The 24525-nt window shown below is 34.1% G+C and overlaps 1 protein-coding gene across 3 annotated transcripts in view; it reads left to right on the forward strand.

Moving 5' to 3' along the window:
- LOC135214809 (tetraspanin-33-like) overlaps positions 1–20166 on the forward strand; it is a 34922-nt gene extending 14756 nt beyond the window's left edge. The window contains exons 5-9 of one of the 3 annotated variants that reach the window (XR_010314474.1): positions 242–289; positions 2740–2856; positions 3102–3163; positions 6973–9188; positions 19951–20092. Coding sequence is in view for 2 of the 3 variants with exons in the window: in XM_064249182.1 (XP_064105252.1) it covers positions 242–289; positions 2740–2856; positions 3102–3163; positions 19951–20053 (330 nt within the window). In the remaining variant the exon portion in view is untranslated. Of the gene's footprint in view, positions 1–241; positions 290–2739; positions 2857–3101; positions 3164–6972; positions 15848–19950 lie in introns of those variants that run through there. The other 2 variants (XM_064249182.1, XM_064249183.1) reach the window with 2 other exon arrangements.
- Positions 20167–24525: the final 4359 nt, after the last annotated feature.

Genomic DNA, 24525 nt, shown 5'->3' on the forward strand with positions numbered 1-24525 from the left:
GTGAAAGTAGTATACTGCTTACAATATAGTACTGTATACTATTCAAGTGAGTTTAAGAATTTTGAATGATTCTTATTTCTTAAACATTTAACTGTACTGTACAGTAACCAAATACTACCATCTGTGTGAGATTTTGATAGATGATAATTTTAGTGTGAAGTCAGTATTTGAATGTAAACTTTTGTATTTTTATTTTACAGTTGACTTTTTCAGATAATAGAGTTTAATTTATGATTTTCAGATGAATTATGACATCATGTGTGGATATGGAATAAGGAATGAAACAAAGGTATGTAATTATAAGAATTATTCTTAATATGTATATGTATTTGATTTTTGATATAATATTCATGTTCATTCTTTATACTATAGATTGTTATACAAAGCCTATTTGTCATAATTGACCTTATTCCTTTTTGACAAAAACTAGTTTCAATGACTTGCAAAAGTGAAAAGAACCACCACACTTTTGCAGCCTGCATTCCTCTCTTGAACTACACTGGGTTCTAGCTTTTGTGCTTTTCATCCTTTTCATTTTGTATTCTGTATAGTATTTTCTCCTTTTTTAAGTGGTTCTCATGAGTATTGTCTCCTTTTTTTAGTAGTTCTCTTTTGTTTTCCTTTTCCTTCCTTTAGTGTAATTAAGTTTTGCTGAGTTTTCATTATGGAGCCCAATGATATTTAGAGTTACAGTTCACGCATCAAGATTGGTAACTTCCTGCAATTGATGGTCCTAATGTGCACCTCTGCTTGGGTTTTTCTAGGGATATTGGTGAACAATTCACTCACTGGCTAGGTGGCCTCTTGTGACCTGAAAAAGCTAAGATACCAAAATACCAGCATAGTAGTATATGGGTTGTCAACCAAATTTTATTATTTGTTACTGGTAATAATAAATGAGTTATTTGTGCCAGTCAGAAATTAAAATGAATGAAGTTTTTCAGTATTTTACCATAGCCATCCACTGAACAGGAAATGTTCACTTAAGAGAAGTGTTGTTAAGGTGAGGCAATAAGGACCAAAAAATTTTTTGCTTCCCAACCTAGCATGGAAAATCATCTCCCCCTTGATGAGCAAAATGCCTCATCATACAGAATGTTTGCAGAATAGATGAGAAGTACTTATAATATACTTATTAACAAGCAGCTTGAAAGGCCATGTTTTAAGCAAAGGTTAACTGCCTGTCAGTGTTATATCTTGAATTTTCTTGTTACTTCGAAAATTAAATAATAAGAGCAATAAGTCAAAAATGGGAAAATAATACTTTGAAATGAAATTATGTAAATTCTTAAAAGCAAATAATGATTATAAAGCATGAGCAAAATTAGGCAAGCAATGGCCATATTATGCATCCTCAAAGTGATAATTTTATTATAAATATATGTGCATCAAGTATCACCCCAAACTCCCTCTGTAATTAACACTATAAATATATTTTTTTAAGAAATGATATATGTACAGTTAAATAAAAGTGCAAAACTACTTATCCTTGTTATTTTATTAATGAGATGGTTGTATTTTAATATTCTTCACCAGATTGTTAATTCTAGAAGAAATACGGGATGTTATTTTGCAGATATTCGTCAGTCAGTCTTCACTTAGTTTTAGATTTATTATGCTGCACTTTCTAACGAGCTACGACTATTTATTTGTTTAAAAGACAGGAGCATGAATGACCTTGCTTATTAGCACAAAAACTTAATTTAATTGTCAATAGTGATTTCGGTATGTTGAAAAACCCCCTGAGGGAAACCAAAAAACAACCCCAAACACACACACACACACACCACACACACACACACACACACACACACACACACACACACACACACACACACACACACACACACACACACACACGTACGTATGTTATAGAGGCAGTTGAGTGCTGTGGTACCTTCAGTCCTCACAATGGGATATGAAATTAATGACTTTTTGGTGTAAAAAATATCAAAAGCAATTACAGTATTGTAACTGCCTATACGTATACTCATTGTGAAAATTGGCCAGTACAATGATGAAATTTGTAAACTTTTTAGTATAATTGAATTAGGCACATCACATTATCATCAGTATCCAAGAACCACTGTATTAGAAGTTGAACCACGTTTATGATTCTAGAGTATAAGTTTTAGTGAGAAATATAGAAATATTGCAGTTGATTGTAAGGAATTGTAAAGGAATATGAATGCCATTTCTGATGCTGAACTTTTGAAATACTCTAGTTTTTATGTCCACTAATTTGCAAGAACCTAGATTACAGTAAGATTGTTAAGGAATAAAATTTACATATTTCTTAATAGGCTCAAGCAAGACCAGAGGAAAATAGGCATTTCGTATATCTGACGGAAGATTTTCAAGCTGGATATTAGACGGCATTGGATCTTTGGCAGTCAGGGATACCTTAGCTAATGAGTAATGTGCCAGTAGGACAACCAAAGAATTCCTTATCTTAACAATTCTTGTATTGTCAAAGAATCGTTTTTATTTATGATATAGACGTTCTTTCCTTCTTGGAATTCATATGTGTAAGGGCCAAAATATCAGTAAAAGATCTTTATTTTTGTAAGAGATGGATACGAAAAACAAGTTGTAGACCTCTCTATGTGTTGGTAGAATCTTGAGTGAGGCTCATGAAGATGGCAGTAGAAGTTACAGGACTTATGCATAAGCCCTTTGTTTAGTATGGTATTTCAGTGCTATATTTTTCTTGTTTAGTTTGTATTTTTTTCTTTTCAGAAACATCAAATTGGTAACGTAATATACACAACAGGGTGTGTTACAGCGGTCATAAATAGTCTGGAGTCCAATCTTTACTGGGCAGCAGGAATAATTTTCGGAATAACCTTGTTTCAGGTAGTTTTTTTTTAATTTTAATTGCTTATGCATAAATACTCATATATTATTTTGAAAATATTGGTTATATATGGTTCTCAAGCTGTTTATAAAACTGTACATTATACAGTATAGTACCATTTTAATTGTAGTAGTATTTGAAAATACCCATTCTATTTCCCTGATTAAACTACTACTTGAATTAAGAAAAAATTGGAACTTTATGTAAGTGTTTTGAGGATTTATTTTTTCCATGTTATTTTCAGATGTACGTAACCCATCAAGCTCGATCTCTCATGGACCAGATAGCACTACAGAGAGCTCGATGGTATTAAACATAGAAGTTTTTGCTTGAAGCTTTATGTAGAGGGGAAAAAGCTTCTGTCCTTGTTGGTTGTTTTGTCATTATTGAAATTAATGAAAACAGTTTTATTTTTGTGTAATGCACAAGTTTTAGGAAAAATTAGCAGTTGTTAGCCTTTCACACCTGAGGTCTTTATTTTACTTTTCAAAGCTGAGTACGTAGGTGAGTTTGATGGTTAGGAATCTAAGTAAGTGTTTTATATAAGAAATACTTTTCAGGTATGTACTTGAAGTCCTTTACAAATATTTAAGGCCTTTTGTAAGTGGAGTCAGGTACTTGGAATCAGTACAGCTTATATAGAATAACACATAATCAGGAGAGAGTATACAGTGTTCCCCCCGTATTCGCGTTCTCCAGATTTGCGGACTCACACATTCGCGGATTTTTCTTTGGAACCTATTTAGAAATTGCGGATGGACTCGCCCATTTGCGGAATTTTCCGATGAAAATAATCACTAATTAGTGTATTTTGATGTTTATTTTCATGACTAAATACATTTTTATGATACAAAAATGATTTACTAATTTTCAAATATTAATTTTGATTAATACTGTATTAGTAAGTTTAATAAGTTTAAATGATATCCCATAATAAAAATAATAATTCTCTCTCTCATCTCTCTCTCTCTCTCTCTCTCTCTCGCTCTCTCTCTCTCTCTCTCTCTCTCTCTCTCTCTCTCTCTCTCTCTCTACTACAAAGATGTATGTTTTTTTGTATGATAAATAAATGATTTACTATTTTCAAATATTAATATTAATTTATACAGCAATAATATCAATTCATTAAAGAAAATACCATAGTGAATTAGTAAGATTTTAGCTTATAAATTTAAAAAATTATGGAAGAATGAAGGAAATCCCAGTCAGATTCTTTCTCTAACTCCAGGTACTAAAACTCAGATATACGTATCAAGTTAAGTGACCGGAGGGGAAGGAGCTGATTTGTTGCTGCCATCATATGCTCATGAAATTTCCACCCCCCCTCTCTCTCTCTCTCTCTCCTCTCTCTCTCTCTCTCTCTCTCTCGTCTCTCTCTCCTCTCTCTCTCTCTCTCTCTCTCTCTCTTTTACTGAGATGAGAGATTTTTATGGTACATATATGCGTAATATGTTTATTAATATTTTCAAATAATAATAATAATAATAATAATAATAACTGTAATTACAAAAATCATATGTGAAAGTATTTTACAAATACTACGATAATCTCTCTCTCTCTCTCTCTCTCTCAAAGCGATGTATGTTTTTTGGATGATGATTTACTAATTTTCAAATATCAATATTAATGTAAACAGCAATAATATAAATTCATTACAGAAAATACTAAAGTGATTTAGCAAGATTTTAGTTTATAAATAAAAAGAATTATGTAAGAATAAAAAAAAAATGCATTTAACCCCGTGTCTTGTTACGTAGCCAGCTTGGTTGGCTGGGTTCCAACTGTCAAATCCAGTGTTGCCATCTACGGATCGTTGAAATTCTCTCTCTCTTTCTCTTTTGCTGATATGAGATAATTTCTATGGTACATGTGTATGTTTATTAATATTTTTGCATAATAATAATAATAATAATATAACTAATCTCAAAATTCACGTGATAGTATTTTAAAGAAGTACAATAATCTATCTATTTCACTTTTAAATAAGGACAACCCTCTCTCTCTCTCTCTCTCTCTCTCTCTCTCGCTCTCTCGCTCTCTCCTCTCTCTCTCTCTCTCCTCTCTCTCTCTCTCTCTCTCTCTCTCTCTCTCCACACGAGATACTAGCATGCGCTAGTGGTAACTCTCGCCCTCTGTTTGGGCTGGAAGTGTATGTATAAGTATATCTTTAAGGACATTACTACATTTTATGGTAAAATAATAATATACAGTACTAGTTTACAAATAATATTACGTTTAATGAGATTAAACAGTAACAATAACATTCTCTCTCTCTCTCTCTCTCTCTCTCACGTATGTTTATTTGTTTTGTAGTGTAAATAAATGATTTACCTTATAACTAATTTTCAAATATTAATAAGATTAATTAAAAATAGCAATTCCCAGTCTTTTTATCCACTTGGAGGAACATGGGCGGGGGAGTAAATGAGTTTGATATTCGAATTGGTGGAGGGGAGGAAGCGGAGTCTAGGAGTTATTCTCTCTCTCTCTCTCACTCTCGCTCTCTCGTCTCTCTCCTCCTCTCTCCTCTCTCTTCTCTCTCTCTCTCTCTCCCCATTATTATTCCTCTCTGTCTCAGAAATAATTCATAATTTCACTCTTGAGGGTCAAATATATGATGTTGCCATTCATTGGTCTCTCTCTCTCTCTCTCTCTCTCTGTTATTTGCTGTAGGTATATATTTTTAATGGTAAAATGTTTAAGATGACTTTAAAATTATATTAATATATAACCTCAAAGATTAATGCAGTAATAGGTTAGTAATTTTAGGTATATTTGAAGTAGGATGTTATTAAAGGTATACATTTGGCATCTGAACTTTCAAGATAGGCAGTTATAAGTATTTTTATTGGTGGTTTTAACTATTCGCGGGTTTTAACTATTCGCAGGGGTGTCTGGTACACATCCCCCGCGAATACGGGGGAACACTGTACTATTTGAAAGAAAGTGATGCATAAATACCTCTTTTAAGTGTTGATACTTTTGATCTTTTAATGTAGGTGAAAACTAAAGGAAAAGGATCTTGTTTGTGATAGTTTAATCAGCAAAAGTTAATTTTTATTTGCTTAATAATAAATGTTAGATTGCACAATGTATTGAATCTCGAGGATTTGAATTTCATAAGGGTATCTTATCTGTAGGTGAGTTGAAGACGCTATCTAGAAAGCGAAGGAAAAAGATATGGCACATCATATATATTTCGACTGAAATGCTTTAGTCATCATCGTGATGGAAAGTTGTAACATTCCGTTCAGAATCCGTGACGGTTTGTTTGTGTTATTTCGTCTATTGCCAAATCAGTCTTTATGAAAAATTATTTTTATAGACATAAAACTAAGTACTTCCATTAGTTTAGCATTTGAAGGTTTCATGCTGTAGTTGCTGGATATGCAGAGTTTATTGGACTAAATTACCTGATTTGAAATGGAAGTTAATATTGTAGGTAGAAAGAGTGCAGGAAGATTTCTTAATATTACATAATGTACTTTTCTATAATTATTTGGTTGATAGGTTGATGAAGCCTTTTTTTTTATATCTTAAGATGCTTTAACAAGGATAAGCTCAGGTAATTGTGAAGATTTTGTAGTATATCAAGTTTTAAGAGTAGGGTAATTCTTTTCTTTATTATACATAGGTATAACAAATACAGTACATAGTGAAACACAGCATGTTATTTTTAGAATTTATACTGGGTCTTATTTTTGTAAGAAATTATGAAAAAGACTGAATTGAAATATATTTTTAAGATACACTACATCTTAAGATTGACAGATATCATTGATATTATAAAGAGAAGAAAATAATTATCCATAAGGCAGTCTGCACAGAAAAACCAGTTGTCCTAGATTTTAAAGGCCATATCTATGTATATGTCTTGCGATCCTTTCCCTGCATAACTGTGTCAGCTGCATGGTCATGACTTGGTTTAGTTTACCACTTTTGCATATTACATTGGTATAGTCCAGTTAACAGTTCCTTTTTACACTGAAAGTGAAGAAGAGATTCTCAATATTGCCTTGTCCATTTCTAAGAGTATTTTTAAGATAGCGATAGTATAGTTTTGATTTTCTCTTTTTTTTGGAGACTGTGACATTCACACTTCTGTTTATTTTTAGGTACAGTGGTTCCTCGGCGTACGAATGATTCGTTATTTGTATTTTCACTATATGAAGTAAAATTTTCTTATAATGTTTCCTAAATGGTGTACAGCTGGCTTGAAATTAGGGAGGAGAGAAAGTATCCCCTTGAGGAAATTGAAAAGGTTGCGGTAGGCAAAGAGAGAGAGAGAGAGAGAGAGAGAGAGAGAGAGAGAGAGAGAGAGAGAGAGAGAGAGATCAGCGTCTGGAAGATGTGAACAGAATCCCTCACGAGAGCATTTTAACATATTGTAGACAAATGACAGAATTTAAAATTGTAATCCAATAAACATGAGGATTTTGCAAGCAAATAGGTAATACGTAAAAAATGTAAGTAAGAAAAGGAAAGATATCAAATAACTTTTTGCAAGGAAGTTATTAAAGCAAACAATCCAAGGCATGCAGAAGGTGAACGTTGCCCTGTGTGTTTCATAATTAGGGGATGAGTTACTTTTACAGTGCTAAAAAATTGTAAAAAGCAGTGTCAATATTTTACTGTACAAAAAGAAGTGATTCTGGTGAATTGAGTGCAAGTGAAAGAAATAGGCAAAATGTTGTGAAAGAGAAAAATCATTGTAGCCTGGTCCCAGCTGGGAAGTCAGTGGGAAGCAGACCTCCATCACCCACCCAATAACCCCACTTCATCCCCTCCGTCTCTTCTCGATTGTCTCACTCAACGAAAGACTAGATTTTTCAATGTTACTGTATTTCATTTGATTGTTTTTATATTGTGTCATTGCTAAATTTATTGTGAAATTCATTGATAGAAGATTATCCTGTGGTTAAGACCTCAGGTTTGTTAACTATGAAAAATACAAATTGATTGAAACGTTGTCATTTTACATATGTACGGTAATATTTTTACTGTCTCTTCAACTCTCCTCCATAGCATAAACACTCCCTCCCTGTATCTCAAGTCAGCTGTGTATCACCGATGTGACATGATTTTGTTCATCTTATATATTGAATTTTGTTGTGAAGTGAATTATTCTTTTATTTATTTTGTTGAGTATGGTTATCATTAAACTATAGATTGTGCTTGCACTTATGATATTGTATCAAAGTGGGTACAAAAGGTGGAAATGGGTAAAAATCTTTATTGTGGGACAAATTAATTAAAATTCCATTATTCCTTTTGGAAATATTTGGACCAGTATACAAGCATTTCAACATACAAATTGGAATTTGGAATAAATAAAATTTGCATTTGGGGTTTTTCTTATTTCTTTTAGAATTTTTTTTTGATTGCTTCTTAACTTCTTTCGCAGAATTTTAAAGGCTCTCAGCTGTCTTTGTCTGGTTCCTAAAATATATTTAAACATTTTATCTTTATTTTGCTTCTTTTACAGTCTAGCATTTAGACAGTTTCAACCGTATTTATAATAATCAGTTATGAAGAAATTAAAATTTTTATCGTAGGGAAATACAGATGTAGATGAATAAATGATGTAAATAATATGATAGAATATTATCAAGTGCCTAAACTCTCACAACTCTTGTAGGTCCATTGATTCTTGAGGGGTTAGCCCCTGTGTTGCCATTTTTTCTTATTTTAATTTATTAGATCTGACCCTGAGTAGGTTTATTGTCCTGAGTGAATTTATATGATTTTTTGTAAGACATGAAATTATCTGGAATACAGTGTATCAAATTTCATGTTAGTATTATGTTTTTATTGGGTTTTATGAATATTGATAATTTTTCTTTCTATCTAGTACTAGTCAAAGTTTTGAAGGAGAATCTTTGTAGAGGTGATGCTTTCAACAATTTTGATATTTGAAAATTAAAAACATTTTCATTTTTGTATTGTGAAAAAGAACATCTTGATAAGCTTGCTGGAAGTTTGCTATATTGATTTTCCAGTAGTTTTATGTCTTGGGCGTTTATTCACTTTTTTGTTGTCCTTTTGTAATACTGTGTTGATGTCGTAGAATAATGATGCTGGGGTGAGTTAATTTTTCTTATTTAAGATTATGCTGAATATGTTCGTCAGAATACAAGATTGTGCTGAATATGCTTGTCAGAATACTAACAGTAACTCAAATGTTATGTCGGTTCAGTGTGAATTATGTCTTATTCGTATCTCCTGTGTATTTATAGATTGTACAAACTTTTTTACTTATGTGAAATGCCAGGAAGGAATGGTCCATTAGAGTGCTTCAGTAAACAACAAAAAGTGAGAGTTATTCTTATTGGTGAGTATTTCCTAGGTGCTAGGGGAAGTTGCCTTACCCCTTACATCTTACCATTCTTTATTTGACTCATAAAGTTGGTGGATGATTATGGGAAAGTGATAAAGTTGGTGGATGATTATGGGAAAGTGATAAAGTTGGTGGATGATTATGGGAAAGTGCCTGTTGCCTTTCCATTTTTTTATGTCTTTGTATCAATTAAGATTGCATACATAGAAGCTAAAAGCATTAAACCTGATAAAGTTACATAGAATTTGAGGAACTGACAGATCAACCCCAATTTCCTGTACACAGCAAGAGTGCCATGTCTATTTGAGACTGGAAATCAAATATATGGCTCAGCATCAGACTCGCCAATAAAAAGCTTAGATTGGATCACAAGTCCTCCCAGAAAGAATCTGTATAAGTAAAAATTAGTGAACCTCCCCTTTTAAATTTAGCAACATTAGATTTAGTAACTAAAAGTACGTACAAGGAAGCATATGTAATGGACTTGATAAATAGAAACAACTCAGCTGAGTAAACTTATGTGGAGTGTACTTTTAGTACGTGTATAAATTGCGTATTTTGTAAATGAAACTTCTCTGATTGAGAATGTACACTACCATTATTCTCTCATATTTGCTGCACCAATTGCATCAGCTCTGTAATTGTTAAAACTGCTCCTTGTAACAGTTCCAAAATTGTTTCTTGCAAGTATAACATGAGATTTTGATTGTAGAAGCAGTCCTCCAAACCACACTAATAGGCATTAAGCATAAGATGAAAGGATGTATTTACAGATCATGATTTATTTTAATTTTTAGAACTGTTCGATCCATTTAGAGTAATACATATTTTATGTTTGCACATTCCTTTTTTTTTTCTTTTATTCTATTAGCTTAAACAGTGTTTTGCCAGTCAAATTGTAGAAGATTGTCTTATAGATTACTTTTATTATACTGATATCACTGACACTCCCCACCTTAAATTGGATATTTATAGTGCTTATATATGCAAACAGGCGAACAGTATTTCCATTTCTATGAGCCATGTTAGCCTTCTTTGCAACAGTGTCAGTATACTGCAGTATGCTTACAGTACAGTATTAGGGAAGTAGGAGAGAAAAACTAAAGAAAGGGAAGCAACCAATGAGAGTGCAGGAAATCTCATTGTACAGTAATGAAGATTCAGAGTAAAATAAAATATTAAAAAACTCGGAACTGTAAGTAAAACTATGACCATATGGAAATAAAATTTTAAATATTTGAACTGGGGTATACAACAGCAACAGGCAAAAAAACTTCAAGCCAAAAGAGATAATTGTAAGCAAAGTTGTAAAAGGAAATGAAAACATCAAACAAAGAAGGGCCAGATGAAAAAACAAGAACAAAAACTGCAGTAAGACTTATACCTAAAATCTATTGGCAAATTGTATTAATTTTTTGTGTGGCTTGCTGGGATAATTTTTAAATTGCAATGGTCCTGAGATTTTGTACAAAAAAGGATTATGTGGCGTTATTTAGAGTCGATTAATGTATTCAATATATTTTGTTTTATGAAAGAAAAAGTGTCATTTCTAACCTTTATTATTCCACTAAATCACAAAGGACTTGTGTATTCTTCCATTATTGCTTCTGTTTCCTAATGCTGGTACACATTGAGAGCTTATCCAAGCCCTTTTACCTTACAGTTTGCTGACATTGTCTTTGTATTTCCTGTCATGACAGTTGTTGATATAAATTAATAATGTATTGAGGTGTGAAGAATGACATATTTTTATAATATTAGTTTTATTCTCTAATTATTTGTTTATTTAGTCATTTTAAGCATGCCTTGTATCTTAATACTGTTCATGGGCGTTGTATCTGGAAATTTTGTCTTGAGAAATTGATTTTGTAAATAATATAGTTTTAGAAGTTTTCCTGTCCTGCTCATTGTGGGGAGTGTCTGTGCTTCATTGAATTTTGTTTCATGATATACTGTATTTTAACAGGTCAGTAGTATATATATTTACGTATATATATATTTTTTCTTGAATAAGTATTCATGTTCTCCTTCAAATCAAAATTAAAATCTGTTTGATTTGGGTATAATGATAATATTTTATTTCCAAGCCAAGACCAAGCTATGGGGTATATGCTTATCTCAGGGCTTTTTAAACAGCTGCCATTCCTACTTATTTGTTTATTTGTGATGCTCATATTACTATACAGTATACTGGTTTCTGCTTCAATGGATAGTTGCATACTTCATCTTGTAATTAATTGCTATGTGATGTGATTGTTTTACTAGATTATGCATTATGTCAACCGTTACATAACCAAATAATTACATTGTATTTGTATGGCAACATGCTGATGCTGAATAATGGAACATTATTTCACATGTGACCTTTTTAACTATAAGAAAAATCCAGATCTTTGATTTTTCATTTTTCCCAAATTTTTGGAATAGACTATGAAATTATTATATTGTAAAGGATTATTTCATCCAGACCTCTGGGCTGGTTGATGGACTAGGAAGTGAAATAGTTGGATGTACTGAATATTATTTCAAAAAGTTATTCTTTCTTAGGTAATTCTTATTTATTTTTTATTAAATATACTTAAGTTTCATGGAATCCATTATCAGAATAACAAGATAAATTTTTAATGTTAGAAAAAATGTAGAGCTAAAGTACAGATCAAGGAGTTAAAGATGTAGAATTTGAACATGTGTAACATGTAATGTTGGAAATATTTGATTAGTTTTTATTAGTTATAGATTGATTGACTGATCTTGAGGTAGCTTAACCAGACCATTAGGTATGATTGATAGATCAGCTTAACCAGACCACTGTACCAAAATTTCCACCACATGTAAGGCTGACCCCATGAAACTCCAAGGGGGAAAGCCCTGACTGATCTGCTCAAATCCACTTCATTTAGATGGTTTCAATGAGAGTGAATAGTGAGGGGTCTTTGTTTACTCTGTTTTCAGATATGGCGTTTGAGCCACACTTTCGTGCTGTGTATTTTTGAATGCAGGTTTGTTAGTGAGGAATTTTTGTGCCATGTGTGATTGGGTGTAGCCCACTGTTAATGACTTCTGTATGGATATAAAATTAGCTGAGCTGTTTGAGTCAGTTGTAATTGTATATATCATTCAGGCATCCCAGATGCTTCTGGCAGTGGCTCTTGGTTGTGTAGATTAGTTACTGTATAGTATTGTGTTAGTCTGAAACATGGAAAGTTCATAGTCTCAGTCAACAAAGATCCTAGTAAGACTGGTCCTGTTGGTTACAGGTAGAAGAGGAGATAATGGCTTAAGATTCTCCGTGTTTTCATGGGAATCTTTATTTGGTACTAGCCCAGATGACAATGTACTGTCAGAAAAGTACCAAACCTGTTGGATTAATGCACTTTTCATAAGAAAGCATCACATCTTGTGATTTTGTTTCATCAGTGAATTAAGCACACTTATTTCACCCATAGATATTTGATTTATATCCTACATGATGTAGTCCCTGTATGTAGAAAATGTAGTTTTACATTTGCATTTAAACATTTTGTGTATGGCCAGAATTCAAACAGCAGCAAGCATCAGTCTTGGTAAGAAATCAGATAAGGGAATTTTGTCAATCTTATTTTCTGATTATCCAAAAATTAAATTTTAAAGTGGAATAAGATGAAATTTCAGTTTTTAAGTTGGAAATCTTTTGGGCTAGTGCCTGTATTTTTACCGAATAAAAATGTGAAGATACTTATTTAAAGAATTGATAAATAGGTTTTCTTTATTTAGTCAATATATTTTTTCATGGTACAGAGCAACTATTTTCTCCTTCATAATTTAGTCCTCAAGTGTAGTGCTTAAATATGTGGATTAATCAATTTACCAGATAAGGTATAAACTAGAACTTTATTAGTTGATGCATAATAACTGAAACTGTCTTCTGTTAATTTTTTGGTAATAAATTATGATGTTGATGGGAGTTTCTTGGAGGGTAATGTAGGGAGATAACTTGTAACTCGTAAGTGATAATCTTTAAAAGTGTAAGGTCATAAAGTGAGCAGAAATTAATATATTTATTAGGAATAAATGTAAAAGCTTTTAGAATGTGGAACTAAACTAGATAAAACTTTGATCTGTTTATATTGAACAGCAAATTTAAAGGACGTATGTGGCCTTATATCTATTTGGCTTGAGCATATTTTTTTTAGGCAGTTGTGTTGTGCTCTTAAGGGGACTGTAAACTTCTAATTATGGTTTGTGGTCTGGTTAAACTGTCTTTGGAGCTAACAGAGCTTAAATATTACCCTTGTGCTTTGTCTTAGTTGTCTTGATGTCTTGAACTAGTTGAAGACTTTTTGGATGGATTTTTTCATGCACTGTTGTGTTAAGTGTGTTTGGCGTGTAGGCAGTTGCCTGCTTTGTTTTTTCAATGAAAGAATGTGGATTAAATATTAAAATTTTGCTAATGTCCTTTGTGTTACATAGGTCTAAAGTTCAAATCTTGCTCATGCTATATTTTATTGCCAAGGTAGATAATCTTCATTCAATCTTTATTCTTTTCATTAATGTGTGATTATTGAGGTTTGCCATGCATGGGATTATTTTAATTGTTGTATTAGTTATTAATTTATGCCCTGTGTTTCTTTGTTTTTATGTCAATGTTACCCAAGGGGCCAAATCAAATTTTTTAAATGTACATGTGGCATTCTGTAAAAGGTTTGCCAGTGCATAATTATGTCTAGGAGCATATTCTAGCAGGACAACTCTTTGAACAAGCTGCTGAAAAGCTTTGGGGAGTCACCAAGTACTGTAACCCTATATGCTTCCCTATATGCTCTATATGCTTGAAAATTGCTTTACGTGTCCCTGTGTAAGGGTATTTTACCCTTACTCTAACACAATATAAAGTATTTTACGTGTACTTTAACAATTCACAATTTTTTTTCTACTTTAATGCAGCCAAAAGAACATCAATGTACACAACTTTTAGATCTCATAATACTGTGACAGTATACCACACACAGTCTAATATTGCCTGATAGAAAAGAAAAACATCATGTTAAACAACAAGATTAAAACGTTGGTAGCTTAATTGGTAAGATATTTAAAGTCTTGATGTAAGACTATCATATGCAAAAGAATATTTTGTCTATTAACTGTCATTGTCAGAGTCGCTCCCTTCATTATCCAAAGTAGTAGGACTTTGCATGACTACAGTTGTCGCTGATCCCTGGCAATGTTAAACAATGAAGAAGGGATGCTTCTCTTGCAGCACAGTTTCTGTTGAAGCCTCTCCGACAGCCTCATGAAATATTGTTGGACATCTGATCTGGCCATAATGACCAGCCATAATTTGTGAATGGTTCCAGATCTGGCTGGGCAATATAGGTAGACTGTTTTGCTGGGCAGTGTAACCAGTGCTGGTCATTTGACATGCAACACAAGTGCATCTTCGTTTGAGGTCAAGTTTTAGCAGTGTTGACTTGTTCAAAAACTTGTGACCTCTAATGTTCCCCAGCTCAGTCCTTTTGTTCAAAAACTTGTGACCTCTTATGTTCTCCAGCTCAGTCCCTTTGAAGTCTTCATCTTTTCAAGTGTTTGCAACCACCAGCAGATCTCTAGCATGATGGGATCACATCTGTTGGTGTGAAGTTTGAAGAACTCAGTTGTATCTGTAAATTCCTGAAGTTCTGATATTTCCACTTTTTTGTTGCATCTCAGCCATGTCTTCTTACCAGTGAAGAAAGGAAGCTGGTGATATTACAGTCATTTAGGCGATGGATGAAGGGGAGTACTCTGCAATATGCTGGGCCCAGAGCAGAGTCTGTTGGAGAGGGTGATCAGTGGAAGTTGTTCATTTGCAATGTGGTAACAGTTTTGCACAGAAAGCAGAGAACCATAGAAGCCTTGCATCATCATATGCCTTTACCAATAGTTGTGAATGTTCATACTGTCTTACAGGATGTCAAATTAGGGCCAAATTAGGGACATGTCTTCAACCCTGCCATCAGAGGGTATCTCTAGACTTACAATATTGCCAATGCTTCTTAGTGATCTAGATCACTACATGTCACTAGAAGAGATATGACAGTAGGGAATGACACTGGCACTCTCAGGAATACAGAGTTCCATTATCATGTCTCCAGGTGACTTTGAAACTCTTGCATCGTTATCCCATCTAACTTGGACAGTGGTTGGCTCAGGATTTTCATTAATCATTGTAGCATTGAAACTGCCGCATCCAGTGTCTTCTTTTGCCAGTCCAGTTGTCTATTGTAAAGATATATAGTGTTCTGTGGTTGCAACTCAGTGTGGCAGGGATGAACTCACTATACTTTTCAGCATGTTGCATAATGTCTCACTCTCTTGTTGATGAGCAACTAGCTGCTTATTTTGTAGTAGACAGAATAAGCTGTTGCATTGCCAAGTGGTTACTGGGACAGTACTAGTGCCTTTTTTTTTAGTTGTCTGAGTAACTAACACCTAGTTCTGTAAGTCTTCATTCTGTTGTAGTTCCCTTTTGTCTAAGAGGATGGGGACATTGAAATTAAGAGATAGTGGAATCATCTTATTGCAAATGACACAGGTGGTTTTGGCATCAATTGCTGGTACACTTTGGATGCCATTTGGGAGATGTGTGTGTAGTCTGTTCCTCATTGTTAATTCTTACCCATCTGGTTTTAGAAACTGTAACAAAAAATAACAACACATGCTGTTACTGTCCATTTCAGTACATCCAACCTAATATCTAACAGTAGTAAAGGATAACAGCCTTTCTGAGTGATGTCACTTTCTTGATCTGAGCTTCTGTTAGGTATAAAATATAGCTGAAAAGTTCCTCAAATTAAAACTTATATTTCAGTACAAACTCTATGGCTGTCCATGCAAACCTTGAAAATCTTATATATTCAAGAAAAACAGTTACCATTGCTTTTTTCTGGCTGGGTAATACATAGAATACATACCATCGCAGACATGATAATTTTAATGCTAGTGTTGCTAGAGGCACATTTTTGTTTTGGGGATTGTCAGATATTGTCAGCAGATTGTTCACAAAGTTGTCCCCTAAATCATGATCCAAGGTATCTGTCGCCATAATTTTTGTGGGCTTAGTTTTTCATAGTGTGCCTTATCTGATTTGACAGTTGGCCTTCTTGGTATGTTACTGTAGTATGAAATTTTTCACCATTTTATGGAGACGCCTCCAGTCTCATTATCAGATTATTGTTTATTCAAAGGTAAAGAACTCCCATTTTAGTGAGAACAGGATGTAACACATTTTGTTTCCTGCTTACAAACAATGACCTTACCAGAGTATTGGTTTAAAATTAACCAATTTCAGACAGTCATCTTCATATTAAATTAATTGAAAAGTTTGAAAAATAGATGTCGAAGATACTTTGAGTATGGTGGCAAGTTGTAGAAATGACAAATTGCACTCTTGGGAAAACAATAGAGAGCTTTTGTACAGTTTATTCAGTTGATACCATTAATGACAATGTGAATACACCATGTGATTGAGTATTATTGTTACCCCCAGTAAGACTAATAGTTCCTACTCAACTTATAGAATGATTATGTTCCAGATGGCTGTTCGTATCTTGAATTAAATTGTTTGTAAGTTGGTTTTGAATATATATAGTAATGATAACATTTAGAGCCTGATCTGAAGTCCATAAGTGTTAATAGACAATTGGGTAAGCTTTTGCGTAGTTATACTACTATGGGGTCTTGCCTACGTTGCACGTTGGCATTACACATTACACTAGGCAGTACTACAGGCCCTTGCTGTCGTATCCTACAGGCCCCTGGAAGTAAACAATTCTGTAGCTTACTCTTGTACTGCTCACTTCCTTGCATTGGTCCAGTTTCACTTTGTAGCTTTTGACATTTTTATTCTTTTCTAATACATTCCTTATACATATGTAGCTTTTTTTTTCACTTGATATGAGAAATTTACTTATTCAACTCCTTGACTAATATGTAGAGCTAAATTTTATACAGGGATAACTAGATAACCTTCCCCAAATTAAATCCAAATAATGAAAGTACCAATTACTACTGGAACAGGCAAAGAAAAGGGAAATTAAGTATAAGTCAGGTCTTGCTTAAGGATTTTCAACTCCGTTTTTGGCAAGGAAAATACCATAGGCAGATTTTGAACTAAAGTATGTACTTAAAATAGTGTGAAGAGTGATTTCAGTGTAAAAAAAACATTGTTAAAGAGTCTGTTAAGGACAATACTGATGAATAATTGAGTAACTACATGAGAACCCTTTAAGAATGAACTACATTAGTGCAAAAATTCTCAAGTTACAAAGCAAACCACTATGAAATGTGTATAGGTAATGGGGAAATTACCAAAGATTTAGTTGAAGAGAAACCATCTGTGTAAAATTAGAATAAGAAAATTAATGAAAAATCAAATTATTTAGTAGTGTCCCAAGCAAGATGAACGTGTTTCTTTAGATACTTCTACTTAGTACAAACCTTTGCTTTATTTTGCATATACATACAGTAAAAGGTTGATTTACTAGTAGTGTGTAAATATCAGGAGGATGACAAATGCCCTTTTAAAGGCCTGTCCACACGACCCGGCCTGATCGGCGGATCCCCCCCTCTTAACGGGCACACTTGAGGGGCAAACCGTCTAATTGCCCGATAGGTCTTGTAGCAAAGTCACCATGGTGGTGCCCGATGGCTTGAACTTCGATCCTGGCAGACGTACATTAACCATATGCCCCACAATGAAGAGTTACGAGAAAAACATGATATAATAATGATAAAAATGTTGCCTACAATTGCAGCAATAAAATTTAGCAGGACAAAGTCTGCCAAATGAAGAAATAATTCCTTGCCAATATAGACATGTTTGGAGTGAAGTGGGAAGGTCACAGTAAATGAAGTTTCAGAGAGTTGTGGGTCCCATTCGCTGGAAACCTGACTAAGGTCTTAAAAGAGTGAGAAAGTTTGCCATTTAGTGAGAAGGGAGGAGGATGACATCAAAAGCCTAGAAGCAATTTCATTCTCTTTGCGAGCAAATGAAACTGAACGGTGTCATAGTGAGACTACAAAACCTCATGCGACACTGTAGGCATTACTTAAGATTCTTTGCAGCGTGTCTTCGGCCCCTAGCTGCAACCACTTTCGTTCCTTTTACTGTACCTCCTTTCATATTTTCTTTCTTCCTTCTGACTTTCCACCCTCTCCTAACTTGATTCATAGCACAACTGTGAGGTTTTCCTCCTGTAGCAGCTTTCAAACCCTTTACTGTCAATTTCCATTTCAGCACTGAATGCCCTCATAGGTCCCAGTGCTTGGCCTTTGGCCTAAATTCTATATTCAACTCTATTTTCAACAAGGAAACACAGCTCGCTGGAAAGTGGAGACAATTATAGGAAACTTACATTTTCATGGGAATATGTTACAATAGCAAAAAACTTCACCAAAGTGCAACCACAGATGAAAGAGCATGACTGAAACAATGGTTTTACGCACGAGTAATATATGTATTTCTTATAAACTTATTAAAAAAAATTTAAATACCCATATAGCAGTAGAAGTTTTTATACAGTAAGCAGTGAACAATTTATTCAACAATGTGTTTTGTGATCTTCCACACTTCAGACAGGCCGCTTGTGTGCAAACATTAAATGACTCGTTTGTCTGAGCGCATAACTTGTAGATTGGGTAACTTGTCGGCTGTGCCTTGTTTGGTCTGCTTAGGTAGATACAAATGTAGTAAGGAAAGGTGGGCTGAGGTAGGCCTTTCATCTTGAAAGAGTGCATGTTGACTCTGGCAGTAGCACATCTACTCATCTGGTTGTAGTTTTCTAGGCCAAAACATAGCAACCTCTGTTGCGTGTTTTGTGTAGAAATCGCCAGGAAGACATTCCTGGTGATAAGACAGTGGAAATAGTGTTTAAAAATGCCCTAACTTCTTGTGAAGACAGATAAACTAACACCTACCTATCAAATACAATAGCTTAATTGGTACGTTACATACCAAGGTACATACAAAGTGTTTACTTTGTGATGTTTTGTGTTACTTGTAGCTATTTTGCATTTTCTGATCGTGCTTGAGTATTGTGGAAGCTTGGGTTTAATGTCAATGGTTAAACTTGCTGCATAAAACGCCTTTCTTGTTTTTTGTTAATTTTTCAACGTATAGGATTCTTCAAGAGTTGTCACATAGTTTTGTAATTCCAGTTGTAATCTATACCATGATTAATCATTATCGTGTTTCTGCATCTTGAATTTTAATTTGATTTTTCCATGAAAGCTCGAGCTGAGGAGGCTGATGTTATGAAATGTATATATATATATATATATTATATATATATATATATATATATATATATATATATCTATATATATATATATATATATATATATATATATAGATATATATATACTTAGTTCATCGCTAATTTATCTAGTATAACGATTTTCAATTGTAGATGTCAATAATTATTGTATTGTCCTGAATTATAAGAACTTCGCAGTTGTTGCTGCATGATTTTCTTTAAGATAATTAATTCTATTTTGAGTTTATTCAAAATTCAGCTCATGAAGACTTCCAAATTGAATAATTTTGCATTGAAATTTATCCATACCGTTACAGATGTGATACTCTGTCATTAACATATTCGTTTGAAGGAGAGTTAGCATAGCTTAGCATATTAAATGCTGAAAATTGATAATAATTAGTTTACCATAGTAAAGGACTTGTATAATAAATATCCTTAATATTATTTTTTTTCGTATAACATCACAATTTACTCTTTTTCAGGTTTAGACGGAGCTCATATGGTGCTTCCGGCGCTCATGAGCAATTGTTGACTAATGTGATGCCTAATGGAGACATAGTTATGGTGCTTAAGAGACAGAGGTGATGATCGTAGCGCACAAAATAGAGTGATTTTCGCTTTTTCTTAAAAAAAATCTTTATCTCTGTTCTTTTTATTTAAATAAAGTCTAGTCCAGTAAAACAGGCTAGTTTTTTTTGCTTCTTCAGATTTGTATATAATTATTGATCTATTTTTATTTAATTATGAAGCCTATAGGTTAGCGACTTATATTTATTTGTAGTAATCGGAAGTTTTGTGAAAAGACTGCATTCATTTAACAAGGTTGAAATGTCTAAATGAAAGTGTGAGGAAAATGAGTGACAATCAGCTACAGATCGTACCACCGAGATTGATTAAATAAAAAAAAAATGTCAAACACTTAAGATCGCTAAGGTATGGCCCCTTAAAAAGAAAGAAAAAAAAAATCAGCCATACTATACTCTATTTTTTTTCCATCTGTCCATCCGCCTGTGGTGTTTGCGTATGGTAACACTGCGTCCCGAGCTTTAGATAGTTACATACAGCTTACATTCAACAACAATAATAATATCCTATTTCGAATATTAACGGTGTAATTAGCATACAGTAATTTATTAAAACACTTTTCAGTTGCAAATGTACACCCAGATATCCTTTTATTTACTTAAAACTTACACATAGCGTAACTATTTAAAGCCCGGGACGCAGTGTTACCATGCGAAAACACCACAGGCGGGTGGACAGCTGAAAAAAAAAAAAGTATAGATTTATTCAGTCATTTAAGATTGTTGTCTAAGATACCTTATGCCGACAACCTGTTGAAGAATAAATTTTGCCACTTTTTTTTTTTTTTTTTCTTTATGAAAACAGCTAGGTTCCTGTTAAAATATTCAAAGTAATTTTTTTTTTATTCAGATTTAATAATATCATGGTTTATTTCGAAAGCACACTTGAGTAGGCTCCGCGAAGCCCATACTTTGAATCGGAACAATGAGAATTTTGTCAACACGGGAATTCCTTATTTCTGTGTGAATAAGACCAGGCATTTAGAGATCATATTTAGGAATAATAATAAAGTTTCGGTGAGGTTTCATACTTCCCATAAAAGTCTGATCTCTAATGACGCTGAGTTGTAGCTTTCAATGATTACAAATAAAGTATGAGAAATAAACAATTTTTGATTGGGGTCACTAAATAACAGCACAGAACATGTTCTTTAAAAACAAGGCAAGTTTATTTTTTCCCCTGTTAACATCACTACTACTACATGAACTCTATAGCTACTCGACGATTATTATGCTACTATGATACTAAAATTATTGGTATAGCACTTCTTTCAATTTGAAGACAGCATACAGTATCAAGGTAAGATTCAGCAGTGTCGAGTCCGTACCGGGTTAGTGCTGTCAGCGCACCTCACGTGGTGTACTGTAGGCATGACTCAATGTTATCTGTAACGTCTCCTCGACCCCCGGCTGCACTAACGTTTTAGCTTTTACTTTTATATACCCCATAGCCTCTTCCTTTTTTTCCAGTCTTGCTGTTTAACCTTTCTTAATCGTGCAATATGGGTCTGTCTCCCATTTCATCCTTTACATCAATCTTTATTTTCTGGACCTCTCTATCATGCTGTCCACACACGCCAACTCCCCATCTTCAGCGCTGCATGGCCGGGTTGTACCTCAAACTTGGCTTGACAGTCTGAATTTCATATATCAATCAATCAGTGTTTCGCTTGACAACCTAAGTTTAATACATCAATCAATCTATTAGCAGTGTCGAGGAATACGTGGTAGGAAACGTGCCAGCCGGGTGAGGGTACACGATCGATCAAAGTTTGGGTAAGTGACTAATAAGGCATGTCCATATATATTTGAAAGGAGAGTCGGTTGATACTTCTGCAGGCTGATTGTTATATGTCAAAATACACTTTATCAGGGATCGAACGAGCCCCCTTTGACATGTTGGTCATCTTGCCAACAAGAGGACGACGGCTAAAAGTTAGAATATCATCACTTAATGAGAATCTTGTGTATCAATCGAAGAAGCCTTGCAACGATAATGGACGGCATATGGGCCCTTTAATATAGCAGAAAACAACAAGAACGGGAAGTAAAGAAAGTAGTAAGAGTCCAGTGATGGTGAAAAGAGAATTAGTTGAAAACGCAGAAAGGAAGGTGATATAATTAATTGGATGATTACTTCAAAGGTACCTTCTTGGAAGGTTCTCACCTTCCTCCATTGAAGTTAATTTTGTCCGTGAACAACTGGTTAACCGTCCTCACTGATGCCCATCAGCCCTCAAGATCTAGGGAAATTCCCGACCAGTCCGAAGACGCCAATCTTACTGAGAGTCGATTCAGATTAAGGTAAGTTTATGGAATATTTCGAAAATAATATCATACACAAGGGTAAGGATCTGGTCCACTAGGATATTGTACGTTAGATGGATGTGGTTGATTAGGTAAGCTAGTTAGGTCAGATGGTAGGTCTAGGTCAGGATCTGGCATCCTACTAAGTTTGGTTATGTGGGGTGTCCATCCTCTGGCCAGGTAAGGAAACAACTCAGTGTGTTAGTATAGGTTAGATAAGGTCTAGGGTTAAATTAAATTAAATATCTGTGTTTTACTAGTTCTTTGTTATTCCCCACCAAAAAGCCCTCCTCTCGTATTATATTCAACTGGATTTTAGGATATAAAGTCGGGATCCACTTTCTCTGTTTCTTAACAAAACAAGTCAGACATGTTCATGGCACACACGAAAACAAGAAAATTATATTTTCAAGGCAACATGCCATAATTGTTTAATGTGAGTAATTTTACCAGACAATAGTATTTTTTTTTAACATCGCTTGTCTCCCATTGTATCGATTCCAGTTCACTGGAGACTTTTTTTTTATTTTTTTAAATTATACCAATCAACGATCTCCCCTTCGAGAGATAATGGAGACGCCATGATGACACGACTATTTTTTTCCTTTTTTTCCCCTTGACATAATTGCCGAAGTTGGAACAAATATGAAACAAAGGAAATAGCAGGGAAAGGCTTCCTGAGCATTAAGAGGTTTTCTCGACACATCTGAGGTTGCATTTTCAGGGCTAATAAATAATTGCGAACAAGAGTCTCGTACATGTTAGTACCACATTGAAGTACTTGGTGATAGCGCAATATGACAATAGCTCCTTTGGAAATCAAATCACCTAAAACTAAACGCTACATACACAGACAGCAACGTCGAAATAGGAGTGCGTTAAAATCTTAAAGATAAGGGCCCCTATATAAAAGAAAGACAGAGCTATTTACAATGTTAAAAAGCAGCGAGGAAAAATCAGTTTCAAGGGCTAAGATACCTATGCTTACTTTCAGCCACGTATATCCCTTGATGACACATCTCTTGCCAATTTATTTATACACGACACCGGATGAAAGTAGAGTACTGAGGAAACTGACTCTGTCAGTAGATTTTGGGGAATAATCCCTTTTGAATAATAAATATACATTTTCCTCTCGTTCTGCGAGTTGATCTGGGTGGTCTAGATTCTTATGGGGAGTGAGGAAAAATATTGTACTTATTTTGCGTGATTTATCAATGCCGAGAGCTTCAACATGCATCTCGCGTATGCACGTATCGCTCGCCACAAAAGTATTATCGTGCAAGAAAGGGAAACTTGCGTATGTTTTCAGTTTGGGTACAGTAGGCATAGGAAAAGGTTAGGCCATTTTCAGCATTAACAATTTATTTGCAGATTTGTAAAGAAACTGTGAAGGAAAAATATTACCGTAGTATTTTGTTAAGAAGGATATTTCGTCATGGAAGATGATTCAATTTGATGAGTTTAAGTACAGGCCCAGTGGAAGAGGGTTAACATAGATTTTAGTTTAAGACCGGAACTTAGTGTGAAGTAGTGTTTCTACATCTTGGAAGGATTTTTTGTCATTCGTGTTCTTGACACAATTAAAAATGAATAATTTTCTACCTTAGTAATTCCTTATTTTACTACTGACTCGCTTCCACTAGTCTGAAAATTACATTGCTTTGTTTATGTTATAAGATGCTAATGTGTTCATTGGTTTCACGAGCCGATTAATTTTGTCGACCCCTACTTTCAGGAATGTGTCGCGTGTCGAATTTCACTCTCCAACATAGTGGGGAAGGTTAGTGTTCAGTGCATCTCAGGCGATGAATTGTATTAGGCATTACTAATTGTTTTTTGTAGCGTCCCTATTGCCACATGACTGCAACTCCTTTGAATCCTTTTACCATACCTCTGTTTGTATTCTCCATTTTCCCCTCTCTCTTAGCAATTCAATTGTTTCAACTTTATTTGTTACGGTGAATGACCTAGTAGGTCCCAGCGATTGGCCTAAATTTTACATTCCAATTTTCACTTTCACATAAGCACCTCACAGAAATTATAACGCAGAATTTAACCAGTCGGACGATTCCTTAAGATTATTATGCGTTCTTATACACGACACTTTTGAACATCGACTTGTCAGCACGTGAGAAGGAGGCTGTTTCTCGCAATTTAGACTAA

Source organism: Macrobrachium nipponense, chromosome 46 (genome assembly GCF_015104395.2).
Source record: "Macrobrachium nipponense isolate FS-2020 chromosome 46, ASM1510439v2, whole genome shotgun sequence".
NCBI lineage: Eukaryota > Metazoa > Arthropoda > Malacostraca > Decapoda > Palaemonidae > Macrobrachium > Macrobrachium nipponense.